Source organism: Lepidochelys kempii, chromosome 14 (assembly GCF_965140265.1).
Source record: "Lepidochelys kempii isolate rLepKem1 chromosome 14, rLepKem1.hap2, whole genome shotgun sequence".
NCBI lineage: Eukaryota > Metazoa > Chordata > Testudines > Cheloniidae > Lepidochelys > Lepidochelys kempii.
The window spans coordinates 19779796-19796128 of record NC_133269.1 but is presented as its reverse complement, the minus strand read 5'-3'; the positions used below and the strand labels follow the sequence as shown (position 1 = coordinate 19796128).

General features: G+C 40.2%; 1 protein-coding gene across 8 annotated transcripts in view; it reads right to left on the bottom strand.

The window, feature by feature from the left end:
- TBCD (tubulin folding cofactor D) overlaps positions 1 to 16333 on the bottom strand; it is a 261333-nt gene that overhangs the window by 151186 nt on the left and 93814 nt on the right. For all 8 annotated transcript variants that reach the window (XM_073311985.1, XM_073311984.1, XM_073311991.1 and 5 more), the window contains exon 15: positions 1301 to 1457. In XM_073311985.1, coding sequence (XP_073168086.1) covers positions 1301 to 1457 — 157 coding nt within the window. The remainder of the gene's footprint in view (positions 1 to 1300; positions 1458 to 16333) is intronic.

Below are 16333 nucleotides of genomic sequence, written 5' to 3'. Positions count from 1 at the left end.
GCTATTCTTCACAGGAATTTTTTAACTGGATCGGTCAAAGGAGAATCAAAAGAAATATGGGTATATAGAAGCCAAAAGGATCTAAAAATGGCTAATGATGGGTTGCACCTCATCATCTAAGCAGCAAAAAATTCTTGCATCACTAGAACTTAGTGAGTGTCTGAGAAACTAAGGGGAAAAAGAAAAGGAGTACTTGTGGCACCTTAGAGACTAACCAATTTATTTGAGCATAAGCTTTCGTGAACTACAGCTCACTCATGAAAGCTTATGCCAAATAAATTGGTTAGTCTCTAAGGTGCCACAAGTACTCCTTTTCTTTTTGCGAATACAGACTAACACAGCTGTTACTCTGAAACCTGTCATTATGTAAGGGGAAAAAGCAGCTCTGCGCCTTAGCCTTTCCCCTTGCTACTGCTTCCACCCCATACCACTCTGCAAACCTGCAACCCAACTCTAGAAGAGAATATCAGTTCCACCTCTCCTTCACTTTGATCTGAGGCAGAGGAAGCAGTACTGGTTTCACAGTCCTGGTTTCACAGTACTGGTTTCACAGTTGGAATGGCGTTGCCCTAGAGCTGAAGACTGGGCAGAAAAGCAGGAGAGATGGAAGGAGCCTCCACACCAAGCAGCATCAGTCCCTCAGTAATTTTTGCTTGTGGATTTCTTGACCTTTGTTTTGTAGCGACAGGGAAATACAAGAAAATGAGTCACCACACACAATAAGAAAATATTTCGGCCTCTTAAAAATTGATTTAACAGTGTTCTTTGAAAAATATCAAATAAAATTTAGATTTCAATGATGATCCTTAAACTCTGAAAATCTGAAGGAAAAAGGGAGGGAGGGTCTCCCAGAACCAAGGACCAAACATTACACTGCTGTTGTACCTTGATTAAGATGTCTGGTGTAATTGTTATTACCACCAAGAGCAGATAATTTTTATGCCTTTTTTTAAAAAAATTCTGGACAGCCACAAATCTGTTCCACTGAATACAAAGATAAAAAAGTGAGAATTTTCACAGCTCATCTAATCTCATTGACATCACCTGTGACAACAAAGCAATTTTTTAATGGAGAGAATACTTCCCCTGACCAGATGTTTTCCTCTTGAACAACATTAACAAATTATCCTTACTTCATTTTTAAATGATTGTCTTAAAGTTTTAGATGCACAGTAATTGTAACATTAACCTATGTTTTAAGTCTCTGAAATCTCTTTTAGCGGTCTTCCATTCTCTGTACTGTAAATAGCCTAAAGAAAAAAAAAATGAATTCTCTCAGTCTCTCACGGTAGCAACCCACCTTGAAATTTGATTAACAAATGGCTTCACTTCTAAGGGATCATAGGCACGAGCAAAGGCCCAGCAAACATAGCATGCTGCATCTCTTACATTGGAACCCACACTGCAGGCTCCCCGCTTCTCGTCATATGTCAATGCTTTTAAAATAACAGGAACAACTGTGGAGTGAAGAAATTCACAACAGTTAGGAATATGAACATACAGTAAATAACAAAAACACAAGGTCATTCAATATAAAATAAGTTTTAAATGAAAAGACATAAGGAAAGGTACATATTTGCCTGCGTTCATTAGAACAAACTGAATGCTGTTCTCAGGGGATAGAGGCTGTGGTTTTAGGGCTAAATTTTAAAAAGCAGGATTTTGACTTTACATGGCATTTTGTTTCTTGACTAATAACCTCTGTTTCTTTTCTCATCCCCTTCAAGTGTATTTCATTGTTCTCATACTCAAAAGTACATAGAAGGCAACACCCTAGATTAGCAAAGATTTACGAGATGGTACATGGGTAAAATACTAGTGAGTCCACATAAGGAATATCTTGCACTGTTCTAAGTATCTTGTTAGAAAGGGGATAACAAAATAAGGAAGTACAGCAGAAAGCTGCTTCAAATGATAAAAAGCTTGACTCTCTAGTCTTTTTACACTGCTGAAAGACAAAGTTGATAAAACTTTTTACAGATTTGTTTTATTAATTAAAATGGACACTCAGGCCTAAAATTGATACATTGTATGGCTTTGGCAATAACCTTTAGTTCCTAGACTTTCCTTTGAAGATTCAAAGTACAATGTGTACATTTTTCCCCCAACCTACACACAACATAGTGTAAAGACAGGTGTGGTGAAAGGTAAAAGATTTACTTATGGAATACAAAATAATATGCATGCTCCACTTTGACAGAATTGTACTATAGGTCATGTAACTGCACCTATTCCACCACCACCTGTAAACTACAGCTGGCACTGCCTGTGGTGAAAATGGCATGTCTGAAATTTTGGCTTCAGGTGCCTAAAATGGAACTATTTTCATAGTTTTGTAGGTATATTTTTTGGCCATATCATATTTGACAGCGTGCTCTAAATTGTACATAGAATATTGACTTGACTTTTAACACTGAAGAACTCAGGGTAAGCTCAAAAGCTATTACTTCACCCACCTTGTGTCTCTAATTTACCACTGAGTTTAGTAAAGTGCAAAGTAATCTTTATGAGATGAGTGACACTTAAGAGTTGATGTTTTAAAAATACATCTGCCTATTAACACTCAATTTCCAAGTTGCCTTCCAAATGAAGTTAGACCCATACGTATAAAATTGTCCCAAATTCCCCTAAACTTTTAGAATTATTGAAGATGATCCAAATCTCTCTAAATAACCCTGACTAGCTTACAACAATGAGGAAGGAGATTCACTGAAAAATTAGTTTGTCCACAAACTCCACAAATTGTGCAATACCACGGAGAACCACAGAATACATTCTGAACAGTTTGCATGACAACTCTGGGTAATGGAGAGTTCCATTCAGCTAAGGATCAATTTCTCTCTGCTTTTTGGCCTTTTAGCCAAGGTCAAGTGTATCTCAGGTACCCTTTGTTGGAGGACTACATCGTACAATTTCAGGGTGGGTTAATGAGATCTTTTTAACCAATAATTACCATGATACCATTTGTTATGGGAATTATGTATTAAACATTCCACAAGTGAACACATTAACACTGCAAGTAATTCCTGTATAACATTTCTCTGTGGCAACAGCAGACGTGAAATTGACAGATCTTCATCCAAGTCATTTATGCAGCTGCCAGATATATATGAGAGAGAGAGAGAGAGAGAGAGAGACTACTGAGCAGGCGCATACTGTGATCCACCTAAGTTGTTTCTTCAGCTGCCAGTACCATGAACATTCAAACAAAATACACAATATTAGCAAAGACACAGACAGACATGTTGTTCAAAACACAATTTTACGACTAACTCTGGGATTTAATTTGCCAAACAGAAATAAAATTCTCTATCTACCCACACAAGTTCTCTCATAGCACTTTAGATAAGAAGCATAGTTAGCATTTTCTCCTTCCCTCTCTTCTCATCCTCCCTCACTGTATTGAGTGGATAGCCTCTGTATACAACAGAAGCCTGGTGAGTAGTTGCATTTTGTACCATTTGGAGCTTTTTCATTGTGTGACTTCATTCCAAGATATAAGAAGATGCAACAAACAGCATTGTCATGAAAGCACAGATCACCTGGACTAAACCATGACCAGAATATGTCTGACAGGATAGAATGCAGATAGAAGCAGGTGGGGTTTTTTGCTGCCATAGCTATTTGGGCTTCCAAGAGTACTATGGAGTCAAACAAAACACCCAAAGCTGCACTGTAACAATGTGAGGACAGGGGCCCTTGATAGAGAGAGAGGTTACAAAGGAGATAAATTCTTCAATGCATTTTTCTCTTCCTGACAGCAATCTTGCCTCATTTAGTCTTTAAATACCTATTTTTCATCCAAATATTCATTTCAGCCAGATACTGAGAAAGATGAGAGACAATACTGTTTATGTTTGACATAATAAAAATGTGGAGCCAGGTGTTGCCTGTCACTGTTAGTACTTCGGTCCCTGTCCCCCCAGCTCCAAGAATGGCTTCACGGAAATCTTCAATATTGAAGATTAAGTCTTGTGGAGGTGGAGTGTAGTTATCCACAACTACCTCCATATCCTAACACATAGGGAGGACCTCAGGCATAAAGCCTGGCAGAGAAATTTAGGACACCAGCAGCTAACTGTCATTTTTGGAGATTCTTTTGCTACTTCTCAGTTGGCTTTCTTAGAAAATGGAATTTAGACACAAGGCATTATTTAGCAAAGTCTCTGAGTTTCAGCAATGGGGTTTTTGTTTTCTTAGTATGGTCATACTACTGCACACTTTAGAGAGTGAATGGTACAGTCCCCTCATCAAAGGAGGCATACCAAGTGTTTTCTTCTTTCTTTTACTACCCAGGAAGGGCGGGGTTACAGGTAAGTGGCTCCTATTGCCATCAATGTTTCTGCAACTGGTTTTTGGGCAAAATTCTTGAAAGGATCCTGTTGTGTTTCTGTTCCTGCTCTCAGCTTGTTCGTCTCATTTATAAGGCCATGCTTGTTTCAGGCAATGGTTTCTGTGAAATAACAGGATTCCTGACAGCATGAGTTGTGTTCTGGAGGTGTAGGGAGGTAACCTGGGTTCAGAAAGCTATTTATGATCCAAAAGTATTCTGCAGGACATTATTTGCTTACCTCTGGGGGCAGATTGGGATGGGGTTGCCTGTAGGGGCTTGTTAACTGGAGCAGCTCACTGTGAATTTAAACCAAGTCTTTCTGCTTTACTGCTGTCTGTGAGTTTCCAGGTTGAACAGAAAGTATTTGTTTTGACCTACAAAGCCTTAAAAGGCCTAGGACCTGACTATTTATTATACCACCTCTCCCACTCTGCCATATTGCAAAGGCACACAAGCTAGAGCTCACTCAATATAAAAATGGGGACACTACAGCCAGAGTATTCTCCATAAGCCCCCTCAAACTAAGCTTTGCAGATCACCACCCTACCCCACACCCAACAGCCACAGCATTTGGTCCAAGACAGCCTGAATTTGTTGACCTTCAGGGTACACTAAAAAGTTCATTTTCTTGCAGGACTTTGTGAATGGGGATGTTGCGTAAGGCATAATTTTGAGGAAGACGCACATTGTTGTTAGGTTGTATCAGCTATTCCTGGATATAGTAAAAACTGCTGCTGGTCTTATCTTCATGGTTATTTGTGACTTTAGATAATTGTTATATTCACCCAGATTTTATGATATGTGCTTTTTTTGTCTGTTTTATAAATATAAAATAAATAAATAAAACTATGAACAGTGAAGCGTCAGCTTACTATAAAGTAGCTGAAGTGTTTTGGCTTCTATTCTTGATTCCCAGTCTGAATAAAACAAATCATATACTTCATGCATAACAGCCATGGAAAAGTGCTTTGCTTTCTTAGTCACATGGGAAAAGTGATAACAACTGAGTCAGAGTAAAACAGAAATCACCAAAGGGAAAGTCAAATGAAAACCCCAGAATCTAACTAGACTGGTCAAATGATCCTACAGTAACCAGCAGTCAAGTGGTGAGAATATGGTCGAGACAATGGGCAAGTGAAAACCTCAGCTCCGATGTCTGTAGGGGTCCCCGTCACAAACAAAACTGGAAGAGATGATGCATCCTTTTTCCTAAACCTTACTGCCTCTATATTATGAATGGGGAAAAAACGTTTTTTAAAAATAAATTTACAGCTCTCAGGTCCTAATTTCACTCCTTCAAGAATGAGGAAGCTTCAGAATACCTTTGAATTAAGTTTTTTTCATAGTTCCTGTAATATACTGTCAAAGTTTGTTACATCTAATAAGTTTCCTGGAGGGTTTCCTTTTGTCAATGAGTCCAGTAATATATTTCTCTCTAGATATTAGTTTATTAAATTACATGCTAACGCCTGCAGAAACAACAACCTGTGGGGAAACAGAAGTAATTTAACTCCTAATCCTCTCTTTTTGATATCAGATTTGCAGACTACATTGTTTCTCGTAATACATGGGTCCAAAGGTCCTTATGGACCTAACTCTGTAAGTGTCTATACTAAAATGTAACTCCCACGAATGTAACTCGCCCACTACTCCGACTTAACTCCACCTTCGCGAGACGCATAGCACTGAAGGTGATGTAGTTAGGTCAATGCAGCGTCAGTGTAGACACTGCATTGTTTACATTGACTGTTGTTGCCAACAGAAGGAGCATAGTGTGGACATGTAAAACCGATTACTGTGGTGACTGTACGTCAATGTAACTTAGGTCGATTTAATTTCGTACTGTAGATTTGCCCTTAGTGAATTACCCTTGGATCACAAGAAGAAAAAAATAGAATAGTAATTAATTTAATGTCAATATACATAAGGTCAGTTTATGACCTTTACTTCAGTCACTAACGGTTGGAAAACACTAATGCCAGAACAAATGGGAAGGGATGTATTCAAAACAACTTTTAAAATGGATTTTAGCCTGATAAATAAAATAGAATAATAATCTGAAAAGTATTCAAGGTCCAATAGGATGACAAATATTACATAAAAGAAATACAAGGCATACAACCCCTCTTCAAAGGAAAATGGCACAGCAAAGTTGATATTTTGGTATTTTCTTTTCCATTTCTGAAATAAACAGCAATACCACCATCTTCAAAAATGCAGTCAAACTCGATTTGAAAAATGCTGTATTAACTGATGGAAAAATGGAATTAGCTGGTTCTACAAGAACGCTGAAACAGCTCCCAAAGGCACTTTTACAAAATTACTATAAATTTCCTTCAACAAAGACTGATTATGCCCCCTACTTTGAACATTTATGGCTGTCCTGTCCTCCCCCTTTAACTGAACAAGACTAGAGAAAGGAACAAGTGGCTCCTTAATCATCTATCTAGAATATGTAGAAAGAAAAACTGGGCAATTTCAAAATCGGAAACACATACTGGAGATCTTATGATGCCAGTAGCATTTCTAGTGCTTCTACAGATTAGAGATGAGAATTTTCTAATACAAAATTGCTTCCTAACACAAAAGTGTCCCCAGTTTGGGGAAATTCTATAATCAGACCTCATTCTGATGGATAAATATGAATTGACATTGAACTAAAAATCAGTAAAAAGAAAAGGAGTACTTGTGGCACCTTAGAGACTTACTCCTTTTCTTTTTGCGAATACAGACTAACACGGCTGCTACTCTGAAATCTAAAAATCAGTGTTTGCCTAGGTACAAGTTATGACTTGTTTACATTAATTATGTGCAAAAACAATACAATTGCAACTAGTAATACACATACGTGGGGCCAATTTCCCAATGCTGAAAACAATCATGAGCAACTCTGACTGGAAGGAATAATTTTAATAGAAAAAGGAGAAAGATAATTGGGAGTCTAAGAATATTGCCTGGCCAGGCCAGAAGTGGAGATGGGGCCAGTAAGGAAGCCGCAGCCATGGGCCAAGATTGGGGGTAGGGATGGGGCCGGGAGTGGAGATCTGGCCGGGGGCTGAGGCTGGGGGTGGAGCTGGAGCCAGGAGCAGAGCTGGGGGTGGGGAAGGACAGCGCTCCCTCCCCGCCCCCAATGGGGTCTGGCCGTTGGGTCCCGCTGCAGCCTCCCCCCGAACATTCCCCCAAGGCCTCCTAGAGGGGAGCATCCCACAGTTTGTGGACCACTGCACTAACCCAAATGGACCAGCTGTCACTCAGCACCCAAACTCCAGCTCGGTTCTCTGAATCACACAGCAGCAGGCTGCAATTTGTGGCAATAGCCCGCTGGGCATTCTGGGTGTTGTAGTCCCCAGCTTGCTCAGATGTAGGACACAAAACTACAACTCCCAGAAGGAAGTGCAACTGTGTGCTCCTCTGCAGTGAGCCAAGCGCTGCATGCGTTAGAGCCATTGCAGCTGCGGTGGGGTGGAGTGTATCCATGCAGAATTTTAGAGAAGCTCTCTGAACCACTGATATTGATTTTTAATGGCTCTGTGAATACTGGAGAAGTCCTATGGAACTAGAAAAAAAGCTAACATTGTGCCAATATTTTAAAAGACAAAACAAAATAACCAGAATAACTAGACCTGTTAGCCTGACATCATCCCTGGACAAAATGGATATGAGAAAGGTCCGAATGAAAAGCTGGTGACCAGCTTAAGCATCTGAGTGACAGACAGGATGGTGCCACTGTCCATACTGATCGAGAATGAAGGTATCGTAGAAGGCTTTGGGGAGAAAAGATTAAGAGCTGTGTTTCAGCCATGTGGAGCTTCAACTGATGGTTTGACATCCACAAGGAGACAGAGACAGGCTGAGATTTTAGTTTGGACAGGAGACAGGCCTGATGTTGTGGTAGGTCTGTAAGTCATAAGTACAGAGATGGTAGCTGAACTTGTGTTCATGGATGACACTACCCAGAGATGAGGTGTAGAGAGAAGAGAAGAGGGCCAAGGACAGGGCTTTGAAGAATGCGCACCAAAAGTTGGAGGGGGGATGATCCCGCAAAGGATATGTTGAAGAAGCGATTAGAGAGGTAGGAGGAGAATCAGAAGACGATGGAGCCACAGAGGCCAAAGGAAGCTAAGATTTCAAGAACAACAACATGGTCAGCAGTGTCGAAGGCAGCTGACAGATCAAGGAAGATGAGGATTGAGTATGGTTCTAAGATTTGGCTAGGAAGAGGTCATTAGAGACACTGGTGAGAGTGGTTTCCCTGGAGTGCGAGGGACAGAAAATAGACTATTGAGGAGCTAGAACAGACTTGGAAGAGAAGAATTCCAAACAGTGATTGTAAAAGCATGTTCAGTGATCTTATGGATTAAAGGGAGAAAAGAGATGCAGTGGTAGTTGAAAAGACAACTGGAGTCAAGGGTGAGTAAGATGGGAGAGACTAAAACATGCTTATATTGTGAAGGGAAAGAGCCAGAGGAGAAGAGGTTAAGCATATGAGTAAGGGAGGGGATGAGAGTGAGCATGAAGGAGATTAGAAGATTGCATGGGTCCATGTGGCAAATGAAGGGGCAAGAAATTTTGCACTTATGACGGTGGAGAAGGAAAAGAAAAAGTTGCAGGTGGAGAAGGGAAGGCAAGCCAAGGTGAGGGAGAAGGTCCCATAGTATTTTGTCAATTTTCTCTTGGAAGAAATAGGTGAGTTCTTGTGCAAAGAGAGTGGAGGCAGGTGGAGGAAGGGTGTGGAGAGTGAGTTAAAGGCAGCAAAAAGGACACCGGTATTTCATATGTGGGATTCAACTGTTTTGAAGAAACAGAGTTGTTTAGGAAGGAAGATGGAAGAATTGAAGGAGGAGAGAATGAATTTATAGTGGAGGAAGTCATCCTGGTCAAGAGATTTCTGCCAGAGATGCTCCACAGTGAGAGTGCAGGAATGGAGGAAGCAGGTGTTGAGGGTGCACCATGGCTGCGGGTTGGCAGAGCAAACCTTGTGATGAGAGAGAGGAGCAAAGAGATCAAGTGTGGAATAGAGTGAAGCATGAAGAGACTCAAAAGCCATATCAATGGAAGAAAGGGAAGAGATGGCAGGGAGTAAAGGGGTAAGTAAAAGTTATCAGTGCTAATGGACTGAAAGCCACAGAAAGGCTGAGTGACAAGACATGAGGAAGGGGGCTGATGATTTATGCCGATACTTTGACATTCCAGTTAAAAATTAGCTCATACAAAATCAATGTAGTACATATTACAAGCTTGCTAACTGATAGATATCAGTAAGTTATTTGATGAGACTTTCTTCAGTCTAAGTCATCATCAAATGGGGATGTTTCTAGTGAGGTCCATTCTTGGCTCAATGCTATTCAGATTTACCAGCAATGATGTTATAACTTTTTCCAGATCCCGAGTAAGTCTGCAGATGAAACAAAGACTGGTGGAGTGATAAATAATGACAATTCATTTATACAAGCTATCTGGATCTCAGTCAAACATGTGTTTTAATACAGCCAAAGGCAAGGTCAAATATCAAGGAACCAAGAACGCATGTCCCAATTACAGTGGGACTATATCCTAGAAAGCAGTGATTCAAAAAAGGATTTAGGAGTCATGGTGGATAACCATCTGAACATGAGCTCCCAGTGCCATGCTGTGATTAAAAGGGCTAATGCATTCCTAGGATGAGTAAGCAGGAAAACACTGAGTAGGAATAAGGAGGTGGTATTATCTTTGTATAATACACTGGTGAAACCTTCATTGGAATATGGTGTTCAGTTCTGGCGTTTACAATTCAAAAAGAATGCTGAAAAACATGAAAGTGTTTAGAAAAGAGGTACATGAATGATCAGAGGTCTGGAAAACCCACCTTACAATAAAAGAATTGTGACTTATCAAAGGGAACGTTATTTAAACTTGTCAAAAGGAATGTTACAAGGTGACCTGATCAAGTCTAGAAGCATCTCCATGAAGAAAACATTTCTAATAGTAGGGAGCTCTTTAACCTGGCAGACAAAGACATAAGAGATACATCTCAAGTATATTAAAAGAAAATGAGAGTCATCTTCTGATATTATCATGTAAACTCCCTAAAGCCAGCTAAGGACACATTTGTCGCTATTCTAAAATCAAACAAACCAGTTACTATTTCTATTCCTGGCAGGATGAATTCAGCCAGTTATCTTTCCAAAGCAGATGAACCAAGTACTACATTCTTGTGTATGAGGGCCTACAGTGGTTCTGTCCTCTGTTCAAAGTGTCTAGATATACCATGGCTTTTTGAAAGTAATTATTCTGGAATAAAGTCATAACATAATTCCATTATTAGATAAAACCCTATAATTTTTAACAAAATTAATTATTCCTAGGCCTATACTTGTTGAAAGTATAAAATACAGTAAATTTTATCTATTTTATTCTGTAAACAGTATTTAGTTCACAACAGTTTGTACCTAATCATTCAAGATGTCGATATTTGCAAATTCTGATAACTTCAAAATTCAATGTGACTTTTTATGCACCATACACAACATTCTGTCTCTAAGACACCTATTCACTGTGGTACCTAGTTATTAGGATTATAGAATAATAAAAAAGTAGGACTGAAAAAGCCCTCGAGAGGTCATCAGCTCCAGCTCCCTGCGCCTAGACATGACCAAGTAAACCTCGTCCATCCCTGACAGGTGTTTGTCTAACCCATTCGTAAACATCCCCAATTACATGGATTCCACAACTTCCCTCGGTAACCTATTCCAGTGCATTACTATCCTTATAGTCAAAGTTTTTCCTAATATCTAACATAAATTTCCCTTGCTGCAGATTAAGCTGATTACTTCCTGTCCTACCTTCAGTGGACATGGAAAGTAACTGATCATTATCCTCTTTATAACAATCTTTTACGTATTTGAAAACTATCAGTTTCCCCCCACCCAGTCTCCCCCCCCCCCGCCTTTTTTTTAAACCTTTTCTCATAGGGCAGTTTTCTAAACTTTTTATAATTTTTGCAGTACCGTGCCATGGCACCGGGCCCACACTCAGCAGGGGCCCTGCCAGCCCAGCCCGGCGCTCCACTTCACTTGCACTGCAGCCCAGCGGCCACAGCACTGGCTCCTGCCCTAGTCCTCTCCTCTCCAGCCCCGCACTTCTCCCCCCCTCCACCCACTCACTCCTCTCAGCCAGCCAGCTGATGGCTCCTCTCTCTACCCTTTGTCACTGTGGAGGGACTGTGTGGAGGGAGCTGACACTCCTCTGGGCCGCCAGTGACAGATGGTCTGCCACTTCAGGTTCCCCCGTGGAGCCCGAAAGCCATGGACCGTCACTGGCATCCCGGAGTGGAGCCCCTGCCTGCCACTCAGCTCTGCAGCGGAACAGTGGTGGGCAGGCAGGGCCCCTCACCCCCGGGGTGCACCTTCTCTGCCACAGGCAGTGGCCAAGGTGGGAAGTAATGGGGCAGCGGGGCCAGGGTCACTCTGTGCACCCAAACTTTCCTGACCCACTCGCACTTGTGAGTCAGGTGTGAAGTGGTGAGGGGTACCGATTTCAGGGGTCCCCAAGCGCAACAATGTGCTGGGAACGGGGATCCCTGCTCTGTGCTGGACGTGGGCTGGGACACACTGTCTGTCAGCTGATCCCCACAGTCTCCAACCTACCTGGGCAGCACAGACATGGCCCTGCCCGCTAGCTTCCTCCCCCCACCCACCCCCGGCTCCATCCCATGACTTGCTCCTTCTGATCAGCCTACCTAGGGCTTCTCTCCGCCCTCAGCTCCTCCCCTCTCCCACTGCTTGCTCCACCCCCTTTCTGCTTGCCCTTAAGCTCAGCCTTCCCACTTTTAAAAGGCTGTTCTGGCACCTGTTGCCAGGTATCCAGTTTTTGACTGGAAACTCCGCTCCGGTAGAAAAGGGGACCTGACAGTCTCCGGTTAGCAGTGCTGACTGGAAACTAAAAGTCCGGTTACAGGAGAAACCACATTTAGTCTCAACCATTTCAAGCCAGGAGGTGCTGCAGCACCCTTAGTTCCAGTACCTATGCTTGCCCTCAGCTCCTGTCTCGCTCTGGCCGGGGACCAATCCTCCCCACCATGCCCCGCTGTGCTCTTACCCCTGGCCTCTGCCTCGCTCTAGGGACCGACCGGGCAGCCTCCTGCAGCCAGGCCAAGCCCTGGACTTCCCTACACACTCAGCCAGTGCCCCTCACTCCCGCCACAGCCCTGAGCCTTCTGCCCACCCAACCCTTTCATTTTATAATCTCTTACAATCATTCCCCAACGGGGTCCACAAATATGTTTGGCGCCAGGCCCACAAAGAGTTAATCCAGCCCTGCATTTTTGTTGCTCCCTCTGGACCCTCTCTAATTTAGTGACATCTTTCCTAAAGCATGGCACCCAAACCCTAACATAATACTCCAGCTGAGGCATCACCAGTGCCAAGTAGAAAAGAAAAATTACCTCCCATGTCTTATGTATAACATCCCTATTAATACACCCCAGAATATTAATCTATTTGCAACTGCATCACCCTGTTGACTTGTATTCAGTTTGTGATCCACCATAACCCCCAGATCCTTTGCATCAGTACTATCAGTTATTCCCCATTTTGTAGCTGTGAAGTACTTTGCACTTGTCTTGATTGAATTTCATTTTGTTGATTTCAGACCAATACTCCAATTTATCAAGGTCATTTTGAATTCTAACCTTGTCCTCTGAAGTGCTAGTAACCCCTCCAAGCTTGAGGTCATCCACAAATTTTATAAGTATACTCTCCACTCCATTATCCAAGTAATTAATGAAAATATTGAGTAGTTCCAGACCCAGGATGACCCCTTGCAGGACCCCACTACATACATTCTCCCAGTCAGACAGCAAACCACTGATAACTATGCTTTGAGTACAGTTTTTCACCAGTTGTGCACCTACCTTACAGTATGGTAATTTTATCTACACCAAGTTTCCCTAGTGTGCTTATGAGAATGTCTTGCAGGATGATGTCAAAAGCCTCACTGAAAATCAAGATATATCAGATCTAGTGCTTCCCCCCATCCACTAGGCCAGTAACCCTGTTAAAGGAGGAAATTAGGTTGGTTTGGCATGATTTGTTCTTGACAAATCTATGCTGGCTATTACTTCGCACCCTATTATCCTATAGGTTCTTGCAAACTGATTGTTTAATAATTTTTTCCAGTATTTTTCCAGGTACTGATAACATATTTTACATTAAGAGCAAAAGATATTAGCCTAATTCTTTATTATAATGGAAAAAAGAACAAACAGCTTTTGAACAGAATGCATATTTTCCCCATGAAGGAAACACAATGTAAACATTTTAAAATATTCTTAAACCCCCATACTTTTACATCTGCTTAATATGTTTTTGTTGTACTAGTTTTGACATTGTATAATTTTGACAATGAAACATAACATAAAAATACCCACAGGATTACATTACTAGATAGTTTAAGTGCTTAGGACCCAATGCTACAAATTCTTCCATTTGTGTGTATAACGTTCTATGTCACCTGATTTAGTTCAACAGGATTATTCAGGTCCTTAAGCATTTGCATGTTCACAATCAAACTTTAGAATAAATTTTAAAGCTTGCATTAAGAGTGTTTTATCTTGGTATTCAAGTACCATAAATATAAAAACACACCAAAACTACTCCTAGTATACTGATGTACTTTTTAACCCAGGGTTCTAGCAATATAGAAACCAAAGACTGGTGCCGTAGATGCTACATACATGAGATTCCATATGAAGTTAACAGAGAGTAGTGTGGACAGAATATTTGCAGCATCTGGCCCTTTGTTCATAACACTGTTTCCCAAAATTCTTGACATTGTGCAGCTTATCATGTGATTATGTAGAGATTATTCACACTTCCTTACATGCACACACTTTTTTAAATTAATTAAATCTTGCCAAAGCTTTTTCTCAGAGTAAACAGATTAGGTTCATTCTCTCCTACAGCTTTGTTTGGCATGTTGAGCAGTAAAAGACTCTAGTACTTTACAATCAGCTTTTGTATTTGATCAGTGATGTCATTTTAATTCATTATGCAGCCAACTGTCAAATATTCTCTATTTTCACATTGTGGTGTGTATGTATGTCTACATTACTTCCAATTTTCACAAATTCAAAAGAATTTCGTTAACCTGTAGCTAAAATCAACTTCCAAGAGAAAAAAAACAAAAAGGGACTAGAAATGCAGGAGCTAGTGTGTTTCATCATACTCTGAGAAAACTGGGAACAGGATAATTTATTTTGAGTAACTGAACAAATGTGGTTGAAATGAACAAGTTTTGAATTTGTAAAATTGCTATGTACTGGATGTACATCTTCTTATTCAGATAGGAAACAGAATCCATTCTCGATCCAGTTATTAAAATAGTATCCACCTGCTGAGCTCCGAACATTCAAGAAAATACAGTCACCTTTAGCTATAGCCTAGAGGTATTAATAAGCACCTGTTACACTCCACCCTACCTAACCTAACAACATAACTGCAGGTTGCAACACCACATTTTGTTCAGGTCCTGTGAAAAAACAAAGTAACAACTTCTGTCCTCCCATCTTTACAGAGATTAGAAGATTCTCTCAAAGACTGGAGGGAAACAAGAATATAAAAAATATTTTGCTTTTTAATACAGGTTTTAGACAAATACCACCTTATAACAACTTGCACAGAAAATCTTAAAGCATTTTACTATTAATGAAACTAACAAGCAATATTAGTCAAGTCAGACATTTCAATCTAAACAAACAAAAATCTCTCTAGCTTCAGTCTGATTTTTCCAAAAGTGTTCTTCATGCAGCTGGAAAATAGCAAGTATCATCAAGAATCACAAATGCACTTAGACCTCACTATCACACATTGCTGTGCTTTCCATTTATTCCAATGTTTATTATATAAGACACATCGATAGGGCAATTTTTTTAAAAAAAAAATCTCCCTTAGCCTTAGGGCTTGTCTACATGATAAACTTGCACAGGTTTAACTGATTATAAACTCTTGCAAACCCCTGTGTTGACAGACACTATTTTGGTTTAAACCATGTTTATTTCAGTTTATCTTAAATCAGTTAGGAACTGGTTTCAGCTAACCTAAAATAAACCACTCTTTAAAAAACAAATTTGAATTCAGCTGGTGCAACTTTCTTAGGCAGGTCTTTTTCTCTTACTTTACTTGGGATTATGTAATTCAGATAACCTAAATTAGTGTAAGAATAATAAGCAAAGTTCCTACTATTTTAGGATCATAAAGAAGACGGAAATACTAAACGGATATATAATTATTTCCAACAAAAAGTAGGTTGCTACTACGAGTAAAGTACTTTGTAAAACGCACTTTTTAAAAGACTAAGCATAGATAGATTCATAGATACCAAGGTCAGAAGGGACCATTATGATCATCTAGTCTGACCTCCTGCACAACGCAGACCACAGAATCTCACCCACCCACTGTCAGGATTATTAATGAATCACAAAGTATAAAAACTAAGCTGTAAACATAGGTAGGTAGAATTAATTTTGTTCAAGAAACATACTAAATTCATACATTTGAAGCACAAAAATACTACTCCCTAAAACAAACATATTGTGGATTTATCCTTAGGTGGGTTTAACTTGTTAAAGAGCCTAAGACAATAATGAGGAGTGAAAAGATCATGCACTCTGTGCAGCAAGTCAACATGCCACATTTTACATAGCATATCCATCATCATTACTCAAATATCAAAGAAAGTCTCTCATTTTAGATCATAAGCAATTTTAATTTTGCATTCACAAGCAGTTTCAGGATTAAGACCAAAATTTTGAAACTTAGGTACCTAAAATTAGGCTCCTAAATACATATTTACACATTTAAATGTAAGAGGCCTGATTTTCAAAGGTGCTGAGCATGCAGCTCTCAGTGACTTTGATGGAATTTGTGGATGGTCAGCATCTGTAAAAATCAGGCCACTTATATTCATTTCAGTGACTGAGGTTTGAAGTTTTCACTTTAGTCTCCTGCAAAAGAATGCATTTAA